We start from the raw sequence: 17,864 nt of genomic DNA on the forward strand, positions 1-17,864 counted from the left end.
TTTTGTTCTGCACCCTGTACGTGGCGAGTGCTTCATTTCTTTTTATTTCTAGCGCTTGAGAGTGCTTATTCTGACACAAGCGGGTCCCTGTAGTCAGAGCTGGGTGGATGGTTGCGTTCTGCTTCCTTCATGACCACAATCACCACCCGGTCTGGGATACCCAGATACTGGGGGACAGCTGCTCTCCCTCACTGCAGCTCCCACCTGGACCAGAAGCAAGGGAGGGGAGACCGCCACACCCACAAGCAAGAGCCCTGTCGGCTCCACTATGAGTTGCCCTGAACAGGAGGGAGTGACCGCCGCTGCACTCCCCCCCCCGCCTCTGGAGCCTGTATATAGAAGCCACAGGAGAGGTGAGGCGCGGACTGACTGTGTTTGTCTACTGATCCTCTGGAGGCTCGGCTTAAGAAAATTGTATTGCCCCTTGCAGAGGAGCGGCCGCATGCCAGAGCGTGGGGGGGACGGAGCAAGGCCCCTCCCCCCACGATCCATAGTGACGCAGAGCGTGTTTCCACCGCTGTCCTGGGATGGAACGCAGCAAGTAAAACACTGCCCTGCTGTTGGTTGCGCGTTCGTGAGCAGCCACCCTTTTTGTTTGCCCTGCAGGGTCCACCTGCAATACTTCTGCCTTGTTCAGGACCTTGGGACATTGCTTGCTGGGGGTAAAATCCTCCATAGAGAGCCCCAGGAGAGATATAGTATTTTCTCAAGGAAAATCAACAGAAACTACAGTAATTAACCCAATAGGAGCACAGTTGTGCCACAACCCCAGTTTTATTATGCTCTAGGCAGCACACTCTTGCAAAGGTTCCCTCACCTGATTCTTTCTGCCATTGTGTTGGCCTTTGATATTGGGATACCACAAGACATATCCCAGGACACACTATTGAATTTGGCAACTCCTAAGTTTACAACTAGACATCCATGCAATTAGAATTACAATAACCCTTCTATTAGGAGCACATGTGTCCCTGCAGCCCCCAATACTAGCCTAGTTACTGTATAAGACTTACTAGGAGCACAGGTGAGCGGTGCCCCAATACTGCAGGATGATGCATGTGTGACTATGCCACTACAGGACTAGTACTCATGAGGATACATATGTTTACTCCTACACTGACTGCTGCTTGTGTTGTAGAATACCAGTAACCTATATGTTTCCCTGACTACTGCTTGTGTTGCAGAATACCAGTAACCTATATGTTTACCTGACTACTGCTTGCTTTCGCAGAGTACTAGTAACCTGTGTGATGGTCTGACAACTGATTGTGTAGCAGGATATTACTGATACATGTCGTGTTTGGTCTAATGATGTTTTATGCAATACAGTTTATTTTTATCTAACTTGTTGTAGCGTTTCCTTTATGGTGTATTTATTGTGTCATGTGTGTTGTGCAAATGCTTTACACATCACCTTTGAGATATGCCTGACAGCTCGTGCCAACCTACCAAAGGGTTCAGCAGGGGTTATCTTGGGTGTGCAACTCCTTCGCCCTGACTAGAGTGGTGGTTACTACCTGGCTGAGGTGCATACCCTAGCCAACCACAAACCCCATTTCTAACAATACGTCTCACAGCACACTGTGCATGAGCTGTATATGCTGTGCAGGCGAGAACTAAAACGATGCCATTAAGGAAAGCAGAAAAATAAAGGGCTACACAAATGGCTAAAATGGAAGCCTAAAATAAAAATACACGTTTTACAATTTAAATGAGTAGTAAAAAAATGAGATTGGGTGCCACCACAATAAGACATGTTAAACACATAAACTGTAACATGCACATAGCACATTAGGACAAAATATAACAAAAATGCAAATGCTGTAAATGAGCCCACATCTTACAATGTATGTAGAGGATCTTAGCGTTACACTCCTACAGCAGAAAAAATATGTGAATTTAATTTTTTTTAAACTAAGGACCAAATGTAGCAAAGGTTTTTACCCATTCTGTGTCTATGGGAAAAGGTGTACGTACATATGGCCCTAAATTACATCTCATAACTCCAGATGCTCATTTTTTAATGACCGTTACTGTTTGACGAGCTTGGTTTCTTTCTCAGCAGAAGATTTCCCCTTTCTTAGCAGAGGGCTTCCCCAGATCAGATAAGCAGATCGCTGACAAGCATAACCTGCTGAGTCACACAGGCAGTCGAGAATTTCTAATGAATTGTACTGCGGGTGACACAGCAAAGAGCAGATAATTAGACAGATAAAATGCAGAGCTCTACAATCACCTATTTCCATGTATAAATAGCAGGTTCAGTCCTGTTTTTTTTTATTGCATGCTTGGCATCATTGTCCTTTTCAATCCATTAAAGGGAAATCAGATAAAATTCCTCGACAGGATGTTGTACCCAGTCACGGTACTAGAAGAGCTTTCGTGGCACAACTTGTCATGGTCGGTGCATCTCGTCCCCACAACTTCCAACAGATCAGACTGTTCTTCTCAGCCACCATCCCTGCCTGCCCCCAATATGGCGACTCGGGCCAGGCAGCAGTCCACTGCCTCCTCCAATATGGCGAAAGACGTTATAATTCCCTGCCTGCCCCCAATATGGCGACTCGGGGAGGACAGCGCGCCCCACGTGACCCGCCACTGTCAGTCCTCCGGGGCCACCCCCAGTTCCTGTCAGCCGCCGGAAGTGTGTGGTTGCCATGTAACTTCCTGAGAGGCGGGAGCGGGGTGGAGCTTTACGTCTGTGTCGGTCCGTCCGGGGCTGTGTTTGTCGCTCCTGTCCGTGCCCCCTCCCGTGGTCTGTCCGGAGCTCCCGGTACCGAGTGTTGGCGCCCCTCCCTCTCTTGTTTGTGACCCCTCTACCTCTCTCTGTGGCCCCGGGTGTGCCCGGCTTCGGGAAGGCAGGATGTCGGTGGCCGGGCTGAAGAAACAGTTTTATAAAGCGAGCCAGGTGAGGGATGGGGCAGAGGACGGGGGAGACCCGGCACCGGGGCAGAGGAGGAGGCTGGGTGGGAGAGGGCGGAGCTGGAGGGAGGGCACGGGCTGGGACAGTGGGTACCAGCATGAAGCTGACCCGGGCCATCATGAGGACCTCTGGTGGGGCTGAGGCTGACAGCACAGAATCAACGGCTGGGGACGTCGCACGGGCCAAAGGCTCGAGGTGGACAGGTCACCTGCATAGTGCCAACATCTGGGATACACATGCCTATATAAAACCTCGGGCAGAAGAGGTGGCAAAGCACCACATGCACACAGAGAGCTGTGCCATCGGTCTGACTTGGCCCTAAAAGAACAAGTGCAAATTGGGCCTTTGAATTAAGTATCTTGTTAGTCGCTCAACAGGTGGCGTGTAAACTTATGGCGACTTTCCTACATGTCACTTCTTTAAACGTAGGGAAAAGGTATTTTTGACATTTGCACTTTCAGTGTATTACAGTAGGCTTCGTGGGCGCACTGAGTGGCATTCGTTAAAATGTATACATCTAGATTTACTAGAGGGGTCCGCTATAGCTTCGGCATAATCGAGCCAATGGACACCTTTATTTTATTGTTTTATCTGAAATGCCCTGTGGTAGTACTATTAGATGTTAGTGAACATTCCAGTCCATTAATTCATATGTGCTTTTTTAAAAATATAGTGTGCATTTTCATCAGAATCACTTCAACTCGCTACGTTGTTTAGGAAAACGAGCCACTTTAATGTATAGTGGTTTGCCCAGAACGACACAGTTTGGCCAAGTGTGAAGGTGGGAGCTGAGCTCTGGTTTCCAATTTACAAAGTCAGCTATTAAAGCAGAAGTTGTTCTCTCTTGTGTGTAGGTTTACAATAAATTGTAATGGTTTATAGATAGGTTGTCACCGTGATGCTCCCTGTGACGTCACCGACGCCGAGAGGCAATGTCTAGACATCGATTACTAAAATCGACTTAAGTGTGTGAAGGAGAATTTTGTAGGAAAGAGGTGGCTAACCCCCTTTGTAATCAACTATGGAAAGGGGCAGAGCGGACAGAAAAGAAAATGAACATCTGCACCTTTATTACACATCAAACCACTTGGACTACACACGCATCAGTGTCGTTATTCGCTGTTTAAATACGAGGCTAGAAGATCCAAGTAGTGGCAATAAAATAGAAAAGGCACTCAGTCTGTGTACCGTCATTATGACAGCTACGTACATCTGTCCTGCAAGCCTTAGAATCATTATCTCGTATTATTCTGTGTTTTATTTAAAAGCGTTATTTTAGTGGAAGCAAAAGACACGTTGTGTGCGCGATATACGCCTGTAGTGCTTTAGAGGATCTCTTTTAGTTAACAGGAGACCGATTACTTTTTATTATTTACAAAGCTGCATTAGAATGGAGGGAGAGATGGAGAGAGAAAGGGGCAGTGGGACCCGGACCCGACATTTGGCGTTAACACGCTCCAACCTTTCTTTGCTCACCCTCCTATATAGTTCACCAGCGTGTAGAGACACAGGTCGTTGAGCGCCTGGGCAGGAAGAGGTTAGATGGTATCATGACAGCGTGTTTGCGAATAAGGCTGGTTGAGTGGGCAGAGGAAGCCGTTCAGCGCCAACATGGGATGGAGGTTTCGTAACAACATCCAGATGCGAGAAGCTGGGGTGGGCAGATAACGTACGGTCACAGTGCGATTGGATGGGCCGGACCTGACCTGAGGGCATTGTCTATCGTGTGGACGAAGCCATGCCCGCATGTTACAGAGATGTGTTTAGTCCCTGGTTGAGATAGAGTGAATGGGTGCTGCCAGCATAGGTCAGTAGCTGATGTTGGCGTTGATATGGGAGATGCTCAGGAGTACCAGTGATAGCACATGGACTGCACAAACCTGCATTTTGGGTGGAGACGTGTGAAAGTACTCCTTGATGGGGTTATCGTGAAATAAAAATATAAGGAAACTTTTACAAGAAGTAGGATGCAGCAGCATAAACCCAAGTCTGGTGTTTCGTTGGAAGGAGAGGCAGCAGTTAGAAGACTGTCAGTGTGAGATAAGATCCCTGGGAGGCGTGCCAGTTGGTTCTAGTGGCACTGTTAAACAGACACAGGTTGTGGACAGCCTGCTCGAGGGCAACCCGAAAAGCCCAGTGGCCAAGATTTATATAGACTGTTGCAGTAAACATTCGGACATGTGCTGCTTGGGCTCAGACGTGGATCCAGCTTAGTTCTTATAAGACGCTGAAAATACATTTGTTGTTTTCTGTTTTGTCCATTTAAGGTTAAAACAAAAATTACTTTAATTGTCGTTTTGTGGGCTTGTTTGGCCTGGCAGTAATACTATCTTTCAAGTTTCTCTGGTGAGCCTTGTCACAAACATTAATATTTGGGTGGACTTTTGGCTTATGAATTGTGTGTTTTTTTTTTTTTTTTTTAAATTAAGCAAAGTCACGTTTGTGAAAGGCGGCAGTCAAGTAACCTGTCATCGTATTTGGGGACACATCATTTGATTGCTCATTCTGGCTAAGTAAAAAACTATGCACAGTTGTGACAAGGACTGACTGTAAAGCATTTAGGGTGGAGTGTCAGTCCTCCACAGTACTGGCGGTAAACACCATTCATTTCTATAGTTTGCATTTACTGACTCCTAATCGGTGACAATATTATTTTCTGGTCTTGTCAGCGCATTTATTTGTTTATTGGGAAACTCAGTGGTGTCACAATAATTGTAGAGTAAAAACACTCTAGTGGCACATAAACATATCTTCGCAGTGCCTGGAATTGAAAGGAACAGAGCAGTATTAAAATATGTGCTTGCAAATGTTCATTTATGTGTATATATATCCCTTCGTTTTTATAGTTAGGTGAAATCTTGTACAGGGACTTTTCCAGATAGGTAACTGTGGCTTCAGGAGAGAGGCGTTTTCCTTTCTTTATAGAATATGGTCAGGTTGCAAATCCAGGAGTAGATTTCTTGTGCCATGCTTTCATGATCAACATTATAACCATATCGTCGAACCATGTCCATGCTTTCTAGATCTACCCTAAATGTTAACATGTTTCAGCCACTGAATATTTTTTAAGTTTCTCAGCCTTCCTCGAAACAAGATGATCTTTTGCTTACTGTCATCTGATCTGTGACTGGGGGTGAATGACGTTTAGCATTCCATCCACCATCTGTTCTTTTTGCATGTGTCACCCTAAGTGGGAAAGGTATTCCCAGACGTGGTTCTGTGCTCGCTACACCACTGGATTTAAGCTATCCTGGCTGATGAAGGGTGATACCCCAGAAGCGGTTCCACAATGCTTGTTTCTGGTCAGGGGAGGACCTGGCCTGGCAGTTCAGGCTGGACTGTTCCCATGGGGAGCAATGTTAAGACTGATTTGGATATGGCTGGGTCTGGAATGGCGTGGTGAGCACAAAAGGATGGATTTTATGCCCAGATCTGTGCCTGGGGATGAATGTCTGACATTGTTCAGCATTCTGTCCATTATCTGTTCTTTTTGGAACTGTCATACAATTGCTATTTTATATCCGACCCACCGAAAAAAATACGAACTGTGTGTTAAGTTGATGTTTCAAATGGATGATGTGTTTTGATAAACACTGTTTGCAATTCTTCATAGATATCCTGGTTCGGTGCCTAACAATTTATTTGCCAGTTTAATTTGTGGCGTGACAAGTATCTGTCACCTGATTGACAGTTGAAATGTCTCTAGAAAGACTGCTAAAAAAGCACCTTCCTTTACAGCAGAATGTAAAGCTGTAGTAGGTTCTCACTGCAGATGATTTGTTGTTTCTTTCTACAGGTTTACATCCCTAATAGATTCATGCTATCTCAACAAAAAGCTGAATATATTCCTAAAATCCTGCATGGAAAAATTGACCTTTAAAATGTTTCTTCCTTTATTTCTTTTGAATTGCCCCTCTTCTTCCCTTCCACCTTATGCATGCCTCGTGAGTATTAATACATGCCTGTCTCTCTTAATTCTTTCTATGAAATTGTATCCCCACAACCCGACAAAATATTAATTCCCTCATTTATTTGCTTCTCACATAGCCTCCTCTAATGATAACACCTAAAGTGTTAATGTACCAGAGAGAAACTGGAGTAGGTGCACAGAATGGTTTCCTTGAGAGCACAGTAACTACTAGACTAACCACTAACTTTGGGTTATAGAGTAATGAGCTGCTTGCCGTAAAGCGCTTCAACGCTTCATAAGGGGTGGTAAGCGTTATATAAATGCAATTTAATTTCGATTTAATGAATTAGAAAAATGATATACAATTTATTTTGCGTGTTGTACACACAGGTTTAGAGATTCGTTTGGAGAATACATTTTGGAGTTGTGATGTGGGACTCATACGTTTTGGCTATGAATTTAGTAGTCACAGATCACATTTAAGATATGAACGTGATTGAACAACCACTGAAAAAAAGTAGCCAAGAATGCGTTGGTGTGATTGGGGACAGAGGATGCTAAATCTTTGTGTAAGTAGTGTTTTATTGTCTGGATCTTCGTGTGTCTTACCACAAGAACTGACATTAGTAGTTTCAAATTCAGAACATCACCCAGCTCTGTGCAGGTTTGAGCTGTGGTGAGATGGCTCAGCGTGGTGCGATAAGAGTGTCCGGAGCTTGAAGCCCAGCAGACTATATCCTTCTGAGAGTGGGCAACTGGGGCTATTCAGTTTGCGAACTGTGACATTTGTTCACCACTTGAGTAGCAAAACCGAACGGCTCGGAGGTTTAAATGGGGTGGACACTCGTTTAGTTAAATTACAGAGCCGGTGTGTTGTGTTCTAGTTACAGCTTTTTAAAGAGGGTGGCATGCTGTGGAACATTGAAGTTAATTTAGTAGAGATTACAGAGGAGAATGTAACTATCCAGTTTTGAGGTTAACCTCTTTATTTTGACGTGCTTTCCTCATTTGCACATACCGGAACTGAGTGAGATAGACTTGAAGAGAATTGCCCACTTTCACACAGTTTGGTCGTGTTGCGCTGTAGCCGTATAACCGCAGGATAAGTTCATTGAGGGGGGGAATGAATATCTTGTTAATGTCGTACTTATCACTCTTTTGGGGTGCTCTTCGGACGTGATTTCTTGGTATTGAGGGAGACCCATAGAGGGTGCCTTCCCCTGCCCGAGCCAACCCGGTGATCGGACCACGATATTTTGTATGTTGGGGAGACACTTCAGTGCCCCTGCGGCGCACAAACAAGAAGCGGATACCGATACCAGTGAGATAAATGCCTGACCCGGGAGGTCACTGTACAGTTTCCACCGGAAGGATGGTGGCCGATGCAGAAATACAGACAGGTCATTGTACGTTTTGGGGGTGCGCCGAGCCGGCGTGCCTGGCGTGCACGATAAGCCGCGGCCATGGCCGCCAGGGGTTGGAAGAGGCCCCATCTGCCGCCTTCCGCCCACCTCCTGCCTTCCCCTCCTGCCTTCCCCTCCTAAACATCTGTCTCCCCTCCCCCAGCCGGACGTGCACCCGGAGGAGACAGCGGCGTGGACTAAACATGCATTCCCCGAGCCCCGTCACGTGAGGCGTTGCCGCACCCCCTGCCCTTGCATTCCCGCTCCCGTGGGTGGGTTCCTGGGATTCTTCAGCCGACGAGATAGTGTGGTGGGTTCAGGCCCTGTGTGTAGTCCACATGTCTTGTTGAGATCCTGGTCGGGCTCAGACACGTTTCACGTCTGTAGGACCGCAGCGAGTTGGCTTTAAGACTTTTGGGATTGAAACGTAATTGATGCTGTGTTATTGCAGGCACCCTTACTTTAGCTCCCCTCCCTTAACAGTTTGATCTGCGAGTCTTGTGAATACTCTGGCTAAGATGGTAGCCCACAGGAAGTAACCGGGGTACGTAAAGACCACCTCGAATACAGTCACCCCGATAGTGGCCTTCACACGGGGAATGGGAACCGTGGATGAACTCACCAGCCAAGCTCAGAACTCTGTTTTTCTTACTTGTTATGTTTGAACACTGCATTCTTTGTGGGGCCTTGCGCAAGAGTCCGCATCTAGTCCAGAGTTTGGGACGGTGTAAAATAAATGTACGTGTTCATCACTCGCCACTGAAGCCCTGGCCGGAGACCCGGGCCCGCCACCTCCCCAGACACCCTGCCAAACTCACACCCGCTCCGCTGTCTCGAGCTGTTGTTGTTTTTCTGTTGCTTTTGCTGCGTAAGTGTCTCTCTTAGAAAGTTATAGGCCCGGCGTTGGTGAAGTCCGTCCTTGCGATTTACACCAACACGATTTATATAAATCTACTGCATGTGATGGGGGCCTATGAACCATCGCTCCTCGCCCATTGGTCTTTCCTGCTGTCATTCAGATATTTCTTAACGCCCACTACAGCGTGGGGTAATTGGCAGCCCGTGTCAGCCACTGGCGAAGTGAACTTCACAGCCTGCTCTTTCACAAGGAGCACATCCTAGCACAGCATGGCCCCGTTATGTGCCACGACCTACTACGACACTGTGTGCTTTGCTTTTATCCAACACGTTTTCAGTTGGTGGAAGCACCACATATTCCCCATAATGATTTTTTACAAAAACCATGACAAATCAAGAATTGACAAAAAATGCCAAATGGTTGTTGACCAACTTCAGGTCTGTTGACATTGCCAGGGCTTGTTTACTCCTATGTTTGCATTACTTGTTTTTAGGTCCACCGCTCAAGCGCTCTGACCTGTTGTAATCTATCTGTGGGCTTTTAACCACGCCCACTACACACCCATCACTATCACTGGTTCCTGGGCTTGCCTTTCAAAAACCATTTATCATTGACAGATGCTTTACGCTTGTCCCTCCTTGGGGCAGTTTTGTTACCGCTTTGGCCATCGACCCTGTTATAGGGATAATTGCACTTTTTCCCATATGTTTGACTGCAAGTGAACTTCTTTTTCCTTTTGTGTGTCTCCTTTGCACTCATGATGCTTTGATCGGCCCACCTATGTTAACTGTTTTACTTTTAATTTTATGTGGCTAGAAAAGCAGAGGTTGGAATTTTCAATGCTAATAGCTCTAACTCAAGCAAACGTGAGACCCATTGCATTACAGATGCTTGTTTTTCTACTGGGATAGGAGGCTGCGTGAGTCCTCGAATGGTGGGAGATGGATCACTCTCTCCTTTGGCTTTTACAGATCGTCTGTTTGGTTTGGGGTCAAGGGCAACAAGTTTTTATGTTTACTTTGTCCTTGGGACAAGTAGGCCCAACCCCCTGCAGCACAAACCCTTTGGCTGCCTGTTTACAGAGAGTAGAACTCTCTGTAGTTGAGGTAATGTGTTTCCAAAAGATAATGCTGTTCAAACTTGTATTTATGGTTCATTATTTGAAAGCCTTCATTATTAGGGTGAGTGCTGTAAATAAATGTTTTAAGGTCACACTTCACTACTGATGTTGGTTCCAGTACAAAAAAAAAAAAAAAAGTGTACACACATGTTTGAAAGGTTTAGACTAAGAGGCTAAGTATAATGCTCCCAGAATGCTCTCTGGTTATATGCAAATGAAGTGTCATTTAGTAAAATGTGTTGATGCATGCTAGTATTTCCCAAAAATATTTCAAATGGAAAATCAGTGTAACCATTTTCAACACGATTATGGGAAGCATGAAAATAAACAAACACTGACAAAGCCAACTGATCTGACATATTTTTATAAGTCTTTTAGTTTCATCAATCCGTGTCTTGTTTTGACATGGCTTTTGTAATACTTTATTGTTGTGGGAGCTACCAGCCCTCAACATTGTAACAAACACTGGCAAAACCCCCTAAAATGTTTTTGAACGCTAAAAGCACAAGTTGCCACCAGCGGCATAACAAAGGCCCCACAGCCGCCCTCCAGGTGGCCCCTTCAGCACAGCATCTGCCCTGAGTGAGTCTGGAGAGGGGGCTCCTCCATGTTCTTTGCAAAAGGGCACCCTCCAGTTTCGTTACGTCACTGATTGCCACTGTAGTTCCCGACACTGAACAAAACTACTTTGTGTGGCAATATGCTCCTTGTGGAAGAGCAGAATGCGATCACTCACAGTAAAGCCAGCCGAAAGAGAGAGAAATAGAAGTTTAATAAAAACAAAATGTCTTTGTTAACACCAGACCTAATTAGGGACCAAGACCCACATGTAGGTAGCTGTTTGCATGTCGCAAACAGCGACTTTCGCTGTTTGCGACGTGCAAAAAGCACATTGCGATGCTCAAGCCCAGTTTTGCGATTCAGTAACCTGGTTACCGAATCACTAAACGGGTTTGCGACTCGCAATTAGTAAGGGGTGTTCCCTTCCTAATTGCGACTCGCAGTGCAATGTAGGATTGTTTTGTGACCGCGAACGTGGGCGCAAACCAATCGCAGTTTGCACCCATTTCAAATGGGTGCTAACACTTTCGCAAAAGGGAAGGGATCCCCATGGGACCCCTTCCCCATTGTGAATGTCACTGCAAACATTTTCTCAGAGCAGGCAGTGGTCCTGTGGACCACTGCCTGCTCTGAAAAAGTTAAACGAAAACGTTTCATTTTTCGTTTTTGTTATGCATCTCGTTTTCCTTTAAGGAAAACGGGCTGCATTACAAAAAAAAAAAAACTGCTTTATTGAAAAGCAGTCACAGACATGGTGGTCTGCTGTGTCCAGCAGGCCACCATTCGCGAAGGGGTCGCAAATTGCGACCCACCTCATGATTATTCATGAGATGGGCATTTGTGAAGCCCTTGCGAATCACAGATGGTGTCAAGGACACCATCCTACATTCAGATTTGCGACTCGCAATTTGCAGGTCACAAATCTGAACCTACCTACATGTGGCCCCAAATTCTTAAAGAAAGTCACAAAAGTGCACCCATGGTATATGTCGTACCCCTGTAAAATATTTGTGAACTGTATTTTAGCATGGGTAAATACGATGTGTAGATTTGCTCAATCTATTGAGCATTTGCAAGTTCATTTTCCCTCCAGCCACTTTCTTCCCAACCCTGGAAGAAGTTCTAATTCTGCCATTGTCAGGAGTAAATGTCCAACCTTTCTTATTATGGGAAAATATTAGAGAGAAGCTGGTAAAAATCTTTAAAACATGCAGGTTAGTAGGTTTGCAGACTCAAAGGCATTCCAGCCCTGGAACTATTGCTTACTGCTTCCTCCAGCCCCAGTATGCAGATCTGCAGAAAGGTGGCAAAATAAGGAAATTGCTACAGTAGGGATTGAAACTGCAAGTATTCAAGCCCTACTATGGTAGTAGCCCTGGCATAATCAGAGAGGCTATTAATTGCGGCCATAATTTGTCACCACACTACATGGCACCAAAGGGACAAGTAGATCTTTTTACAGGACAAGTAGATTTGAGAAGCAACCTGTCCCCTGGACAAGTAGATATTTTAATAAATTCCACACCCCTGACTGTTACAAACCATGTCCGTATCTTTAGAGGATTGGATTAACTGTTCTTTACTAGGACCTAGTGCCTTACTTTATATTAAAATAGGCACCACTGTCCAGGTTCAAATTTTTATTTGTAATTAGTGCTCAATAGGCCATTGACACCTAGGCAAGATCATCTGAAACTTATCCTGAATTCTTTGTCAAATATTATTTTCACACTCTTGTTACTTTCTCACCAACTCGCCCAATTTGAAACATAAAGAGCGTACAAACTCTTTACTAACCACCTCCAACAACTCGTCAAAAAACATGCTCCATAGTTAGACTTCCCAGACCAGAGCAAAATGGGTGCCCATATAATGAATGCTCTATAATGTAGTAACAGTTGTGACAGCTGCTGCATAAACATGAATAACATATTTCCTTGTCCCTGTTCATCACCATGGCTTTTGAGAAGTTCAGCACCATCAGTTTTTAGAATCTCAATCCTCGCTTTACAATTTTACACTCTAACACTGAACCACTTCTAATGGAAACCGGTGGAAGTGGGGATAGTGCAGTCACATTGTGGATCATGTGGGTCCTTAGTATTTGTTTATTTATTTAGTAGTTTGGTTGAGTGCAGCACATCGCCTCTCACACACTTCCAAGCGATGCACTTGGGATTCTGTACTTTGTGAGGAAGGACAAGTTAGCCGGTTCAGTAGAGACTGAGCCACAGTCTGGAATCCTTCATTCATGTTCTCTGTTTGCATAAGATTGGGTTGTAGGCAAGCCTGAACAATTCAGTTTTAAGGTTGTTTGTTGACCGCATATCTTGTGGTTCAGCCCACAGATTGGGTTCAAAGCATTCCCTACCAGAGGTCCTGGGTTGTGCCTCAAGTTTCATTCATTTAAAGGTTTGTTGGGTGAGCGGGTGTGTCATCGACAAATGAAGAACTTCGTGGTGGAATTGTAGATCCACAGCTATCTACTTCCTTTGTCCCAGTAGGTTTTGTACAAGAAGTAGTTCATTCTGGCAGCAACAAGGAGATATTCAAGTATTTTTAAGTCCACGCTGGCTGAGGTTCAAGCACATTCTGTCCCACCTTGTTTTGGGGCTATTGTGGTCTACTGAGAAGTGCCTTGAGGGGCGTAGTATAAATGAGCCTACAGTAGTCTGATTGTGTCATCACGTTGGGGCCCAACAGCTCCGTTCCTGTTGTGAATTAGGAACCACAAGAGGATACTCTAAATAATAGATCCTTAGATGTATCTGTTTGATCGCTGATGTGGGGAGTGGAGAATAGCTACAGTCTTGTAGGGGCTCTGATGGTCTTCACTTGGTGGGTAGTCAGTGGTAAATCTCCCATATTGGGTGACGTGGGTCTTCTCTGCTCAGCACTGTGACCTCGGTCTTGGCTCTAGTTATTGCACATGATGCTGTCTTTCACTCTTGCTATTGCAGTGTCTTGGTGGGTGAAGATGTTGGTTGTGGCCACATCTTTATTGCTGGCATCTGCTTAGTCATTTCATGTGTCACGCGCATGTTGGGGAAAAGATATAGTAATTTCCAAAAAAGTTTACCAGAAACACTGTAACATGTGTGGTCGGTGAATTATTTTAACATTTAAATAGTTTGTTTAAAACTTTGATTCCATCAAGTTTTCAAGGCACTTCTTTGCGTGATAAGCTGCTATTTCTGTAGGCATGCATAGACCCATGAATTATCGTTGCCTAAGAAAGTTTTAAAATGCCCTCTTAAAAAGCAGATAATTTTTAGGTTGAGCACGCAAGAGCTTTGACCTGTTGTAAGTATTGTGGGCTTTTAACCACACCCACCTCACACCCATCACTTTCACTCGTTCGTGGGCTTGCCTTTCAAAAATCCCTTGATGTCCTTGGTAATCGCTTTACGTTTGTCCTGCCTTGTGGCAGTTTTTTCGCTTGCTGATGGACCCTGTTACATTGATAATTGGTGAACTATTTTATTTTTATCTCACCCTTCGTGCTCCATGGCAGCCATGGCCCTCACAGCGTTCACAGTGCCAACAGCGCAGACTCCATCAGCGGTATTGGAGCACTGGCCACATTGTTCACACTATTACCTAATTAGGGTAATTTCTTTTGGCTCTCCCCTTCACTCTATAGCTTTCCCAAAACACCTATAATTGATAAATGCTTTACTAAAAGAAAACACAGAAATCCGCTAAGCGGCTCTCCCGGCACAGTGGGAGAGCCAATACTACAATATTAACTGAACCTGCGAAAAGTCGCCCCATAATGCTTTGCAAACATTCTTTTTCAAAACATTTTTACCCATAACTCAGCCTGTGGCGGTCATAAGACAGTGGGACCACCTTCAAAACGTCCACTGCAATCTGCTTTTTCTGTCTATATCATTGTTGGGTCCCCAAACTAGGTTAGCGAGGACCCCAAAATAACCCCTGACCCCATTCAGTGTTTTTTTTAACCTCATCCTTAGGCTAGAACTTTAATTTTACAGCTGAGAGTAGTTTGTGTTTTAAGGGTCTTGTTTGTAATATCGTTGCAGTAGGCCTCCTAGCCCTAAAAATGTGTAATGTACTACACAAGGGTTCTGCAAAGTCGGTCCTGGAGAGCCAGATCCATGCCAGATTTTTAGCATATCCACAAACAAGATATTTCAGAAAACTAAATTTTTCTAAATGTGGATATGCTAAAAATCTGGCATGGACCCTGGACTACACCATCTAGTGGCTAAAATATGGTTACTCTGCAAAACTTTAAATGCTTTTCTGTTAATGTGGTTATGCCCTTTAGGGGCTAACTATATGGTAACATGACCATGTGTCCTACTAATGCTGTTTCCATTGTAGTGTCCTCCTGGGCTGTTTTGAGCATTAGTCTATTGCCAAACATTTATTTCTGATATGTTTTTATTGGGTTTATATGATAATTGCATGTTTTATTAACCTCTCCTTATTGCAATTATGACCATGATTCAGGCCAGCTTAACATCCTTATTACACTATGTTTGTACAATCTTGGTATGTTTGGGTGACCCTTCTACTTTATTTCTCTCGTTTCTCCCCTGTGGCTGTGTTGTTTTGGGAATTGTGTTAGCCAGCAAGCAACTCTGATGGTGGAGTGGTGAAAGTGATATTCTATTGGAATTAGCACAGCCGATTTTAATTAGGGTGCTAACTGGCAACATTTCTATTTTTGGCTGCAGATGGAGGAAGAAGGTAAATGGAAGTGCTTTAGTTATATGCATGGCCACTGAAATCATGTGGCAGGAAAAGACCAAATTATGAGGCAGGCTTGACCAATTTATGTGGCAAAAAAAGTCTAGTTATGAATTTACAATGCCAATAGCTCTAACTCATGCAAATGCGATATCCATTTCATTGCAAATGCTTGTTAAATGTTAAGTATGCAGTAGTGACATGCATTTATTTGAGGTAACAAACTCTATATGTATTAAGCTTTTTATATTGTAAAGGTGTGGGAGGGCCAACAATTTACAGTTTTTGAACCCTTGAATAGTTTTGCTAATTGAATAAGGTCTGGGGTATTGGTCTACCCTGCCACCTCCACACGCTTAACCATAAACTGAGTTAACATTACTCTTGCAACACTCAATTTTACTTCAAAATAGCAGCAGGATTGAGGAGTCAACTACGTGTAGCTGATAGCCTGGTAAGATCTCGGTTACAGATACTGAACTAATTACTAAACCTTAATAAGATGTGCACAGTATTGTTTAAATTGGACCTGTTGATCCCAAATCATCCAGATTATGGTGTCCCTCTTAATTGTTTCACCAGCATCCCTTTATAGTGGGGTTAAATAATTAGCATAATTTAAAATCCAAAGGTGGTATTTCTTTAATAGGTAAATATGGAGTTCCTATTCATGTAGCAGCTGATCTCTGAACTACTATTGTTACTCTGCAATTACAGCTAAGGGATTTATTTTCTCCTTCCATGATGCAATAAAAATGAAAAAAATAATAATAGTGGAATATTTTCTCATTGTGTGCTTGAAGTTAACACCTGTAACTCCTTAATGAATTAGTTTTGACATTCATTGCCAGCCATTCTGCAGTGTAAGGCGATTAAGGCCACAATAAAAGCATTCAGTATCATCAATATCTATTCACGTTTGGTGCAAATATATTGTCAAATATTCAGTGTCTTTGATCACCTAATCATGCTTGAATCTATGATGAAATGTATTGATATTTGAAGCTGGTTATTCAGCCAAAGGGACGGACTCAGTCAACAATTTTTATATGTCATATTTTACAGCCCCTTTTAGTTTATTGCTTTGTATTTTGATTTGATTTGGCATATTATTTGCAGAATTAGTCCTAAACAGCCATCATAGGAGCATTGTGAATTTTTTTTTTTTTTTTTTTTTTAATAAGTAATTTAAAAACTTGACGAGATTTCATCAGGTGTGGACCAAATACCACGTGTTGAATAACCTACTAAAAGTTTTATAGAATCTATTTGTGAACTTTGGTGATTACCTGTCAATCGTCTCATAGTTTCATTTGGCAAGTCAATTTTCAGAACTTTGTGCACACTTTTTTAAAAATGTGGTTAAATAGCTCAAAACGTAATGCATCAATTTTCACAAAATTTGACATGCAAGTATTGGTGATATAACCTATCACGAAGCTTTGGTAAATTGATATTTTCCTCATTGGTCGTATAGTGGCAAAGTCCTCTTTTGAAACTGTTTAGGAACACATTTTTTCACATTAGGTTATTCCTTTTGTAAAAGAACGGCGTCCCCTGTTCCCTATATATTTAATACTGATTCACTGCCCTGGAAAAAAATCCACCTCTTAGTGAGTGAAGTTTGGCACCAACGCAAAGACAAAATTGAGACATATCCCCAGTTCCATTATTTTCACCACAGTAGTTTGCTTCAGTGCATATGAAACGGGGTTTAGAAATGGGCTCTCTAGTTGGCAGAGGTATTTGCCTTTGTCCAAATCGGGACCACAATCCTAGTCAGGGTAAGTCACACTATCCAAATTATCTTGTGCCCACCCTCTGGTAGTTTGGCACTGACCAGTCAGGCCTAACTAAGAAGGCAATGTGTGAAGTATTTGTGAAATAAATTATACAGTAACACAGTGAAAACACCACAAAAATACACCACACAGGTTTAGAAAAACATAAGATATTTATTTGGTTAAATTAAGGTCAAAACGAGAAAGATCCAATTAGCACATTTTGAGATATCACTTTTACAAGATTAAAAAGAGTCTTAAATCTTAGAAATCAACAGTTGTGTCTTGGTTTCACAAAGTACCTGGTTCGCATCAGAAATTACAAGGACGGAGACCTCAGAGGAGGAGATGCGTGGAAAAACAGTGTGCTTCGGAATTTCCGGCACGGCAAAGACGATGCATTGTTTCTTTCCACGCTGCAAGGGGCTTTGCGTTAATTTCCACAACGCAGTCTTGGTTCCTCACTGCGATATGGGGTTCTTTTTGACGCCAGGGACGATGCGTGTAAATCCTGGGTGTGCGGGACAAAGTCACAGGTGTTGCGTCGATCCAGTATGGTGATGCATCTAATTTTGTCGCACAGCAGGT

The 17,864-nt window shown here is 43.7% G+C and overlaps 1 protein-coding gene across 2 annotated transcripts in view; it reads left to right on the forward strand.

The window, feature by feature from the left end:
• The first annotated feature begins 2,636 nt into the window (after window positions 1–2,636).
• The window catches only part of SH3GL1 (SH3 domain containing GRB2 like 1, endophilin A2), a 105,481-nt gene continuing 90,253 nt past the window's right edge, over window positions 2,637–17,864 (forward strand). For both annotated transcript variants that reach the window (XM_069216497.1, XM_069216498.1), the window contains exon 1: window positions 2,637–2,908. In XM_069216497.1, coding sequence (XP_069072598.1) covers window positions 2,864–2,908 — 45 coding nt within the window. In that variant the 5' untranslated portion in view covers window positions 2,637–2,863. The remainder of the gene's footprint in view (window positions 2,909–17,864) is intronic.

This window comes from Pleurodeles waltl, chromosome 12 (genome assembly GCF_031143425.1).
Source record: "Pleurodeles waltl isolate 20211129_DDA chromosome 12, aPleWal1.hap1.20221129, whole genome shotgun sequence".
NCBI classification, from domain to species: Eukaryota; Metazoa; Chordata; class Amphibia; order Caudata; family Salamandridae; genus Pleurodeles; species Pleurodeles waltl.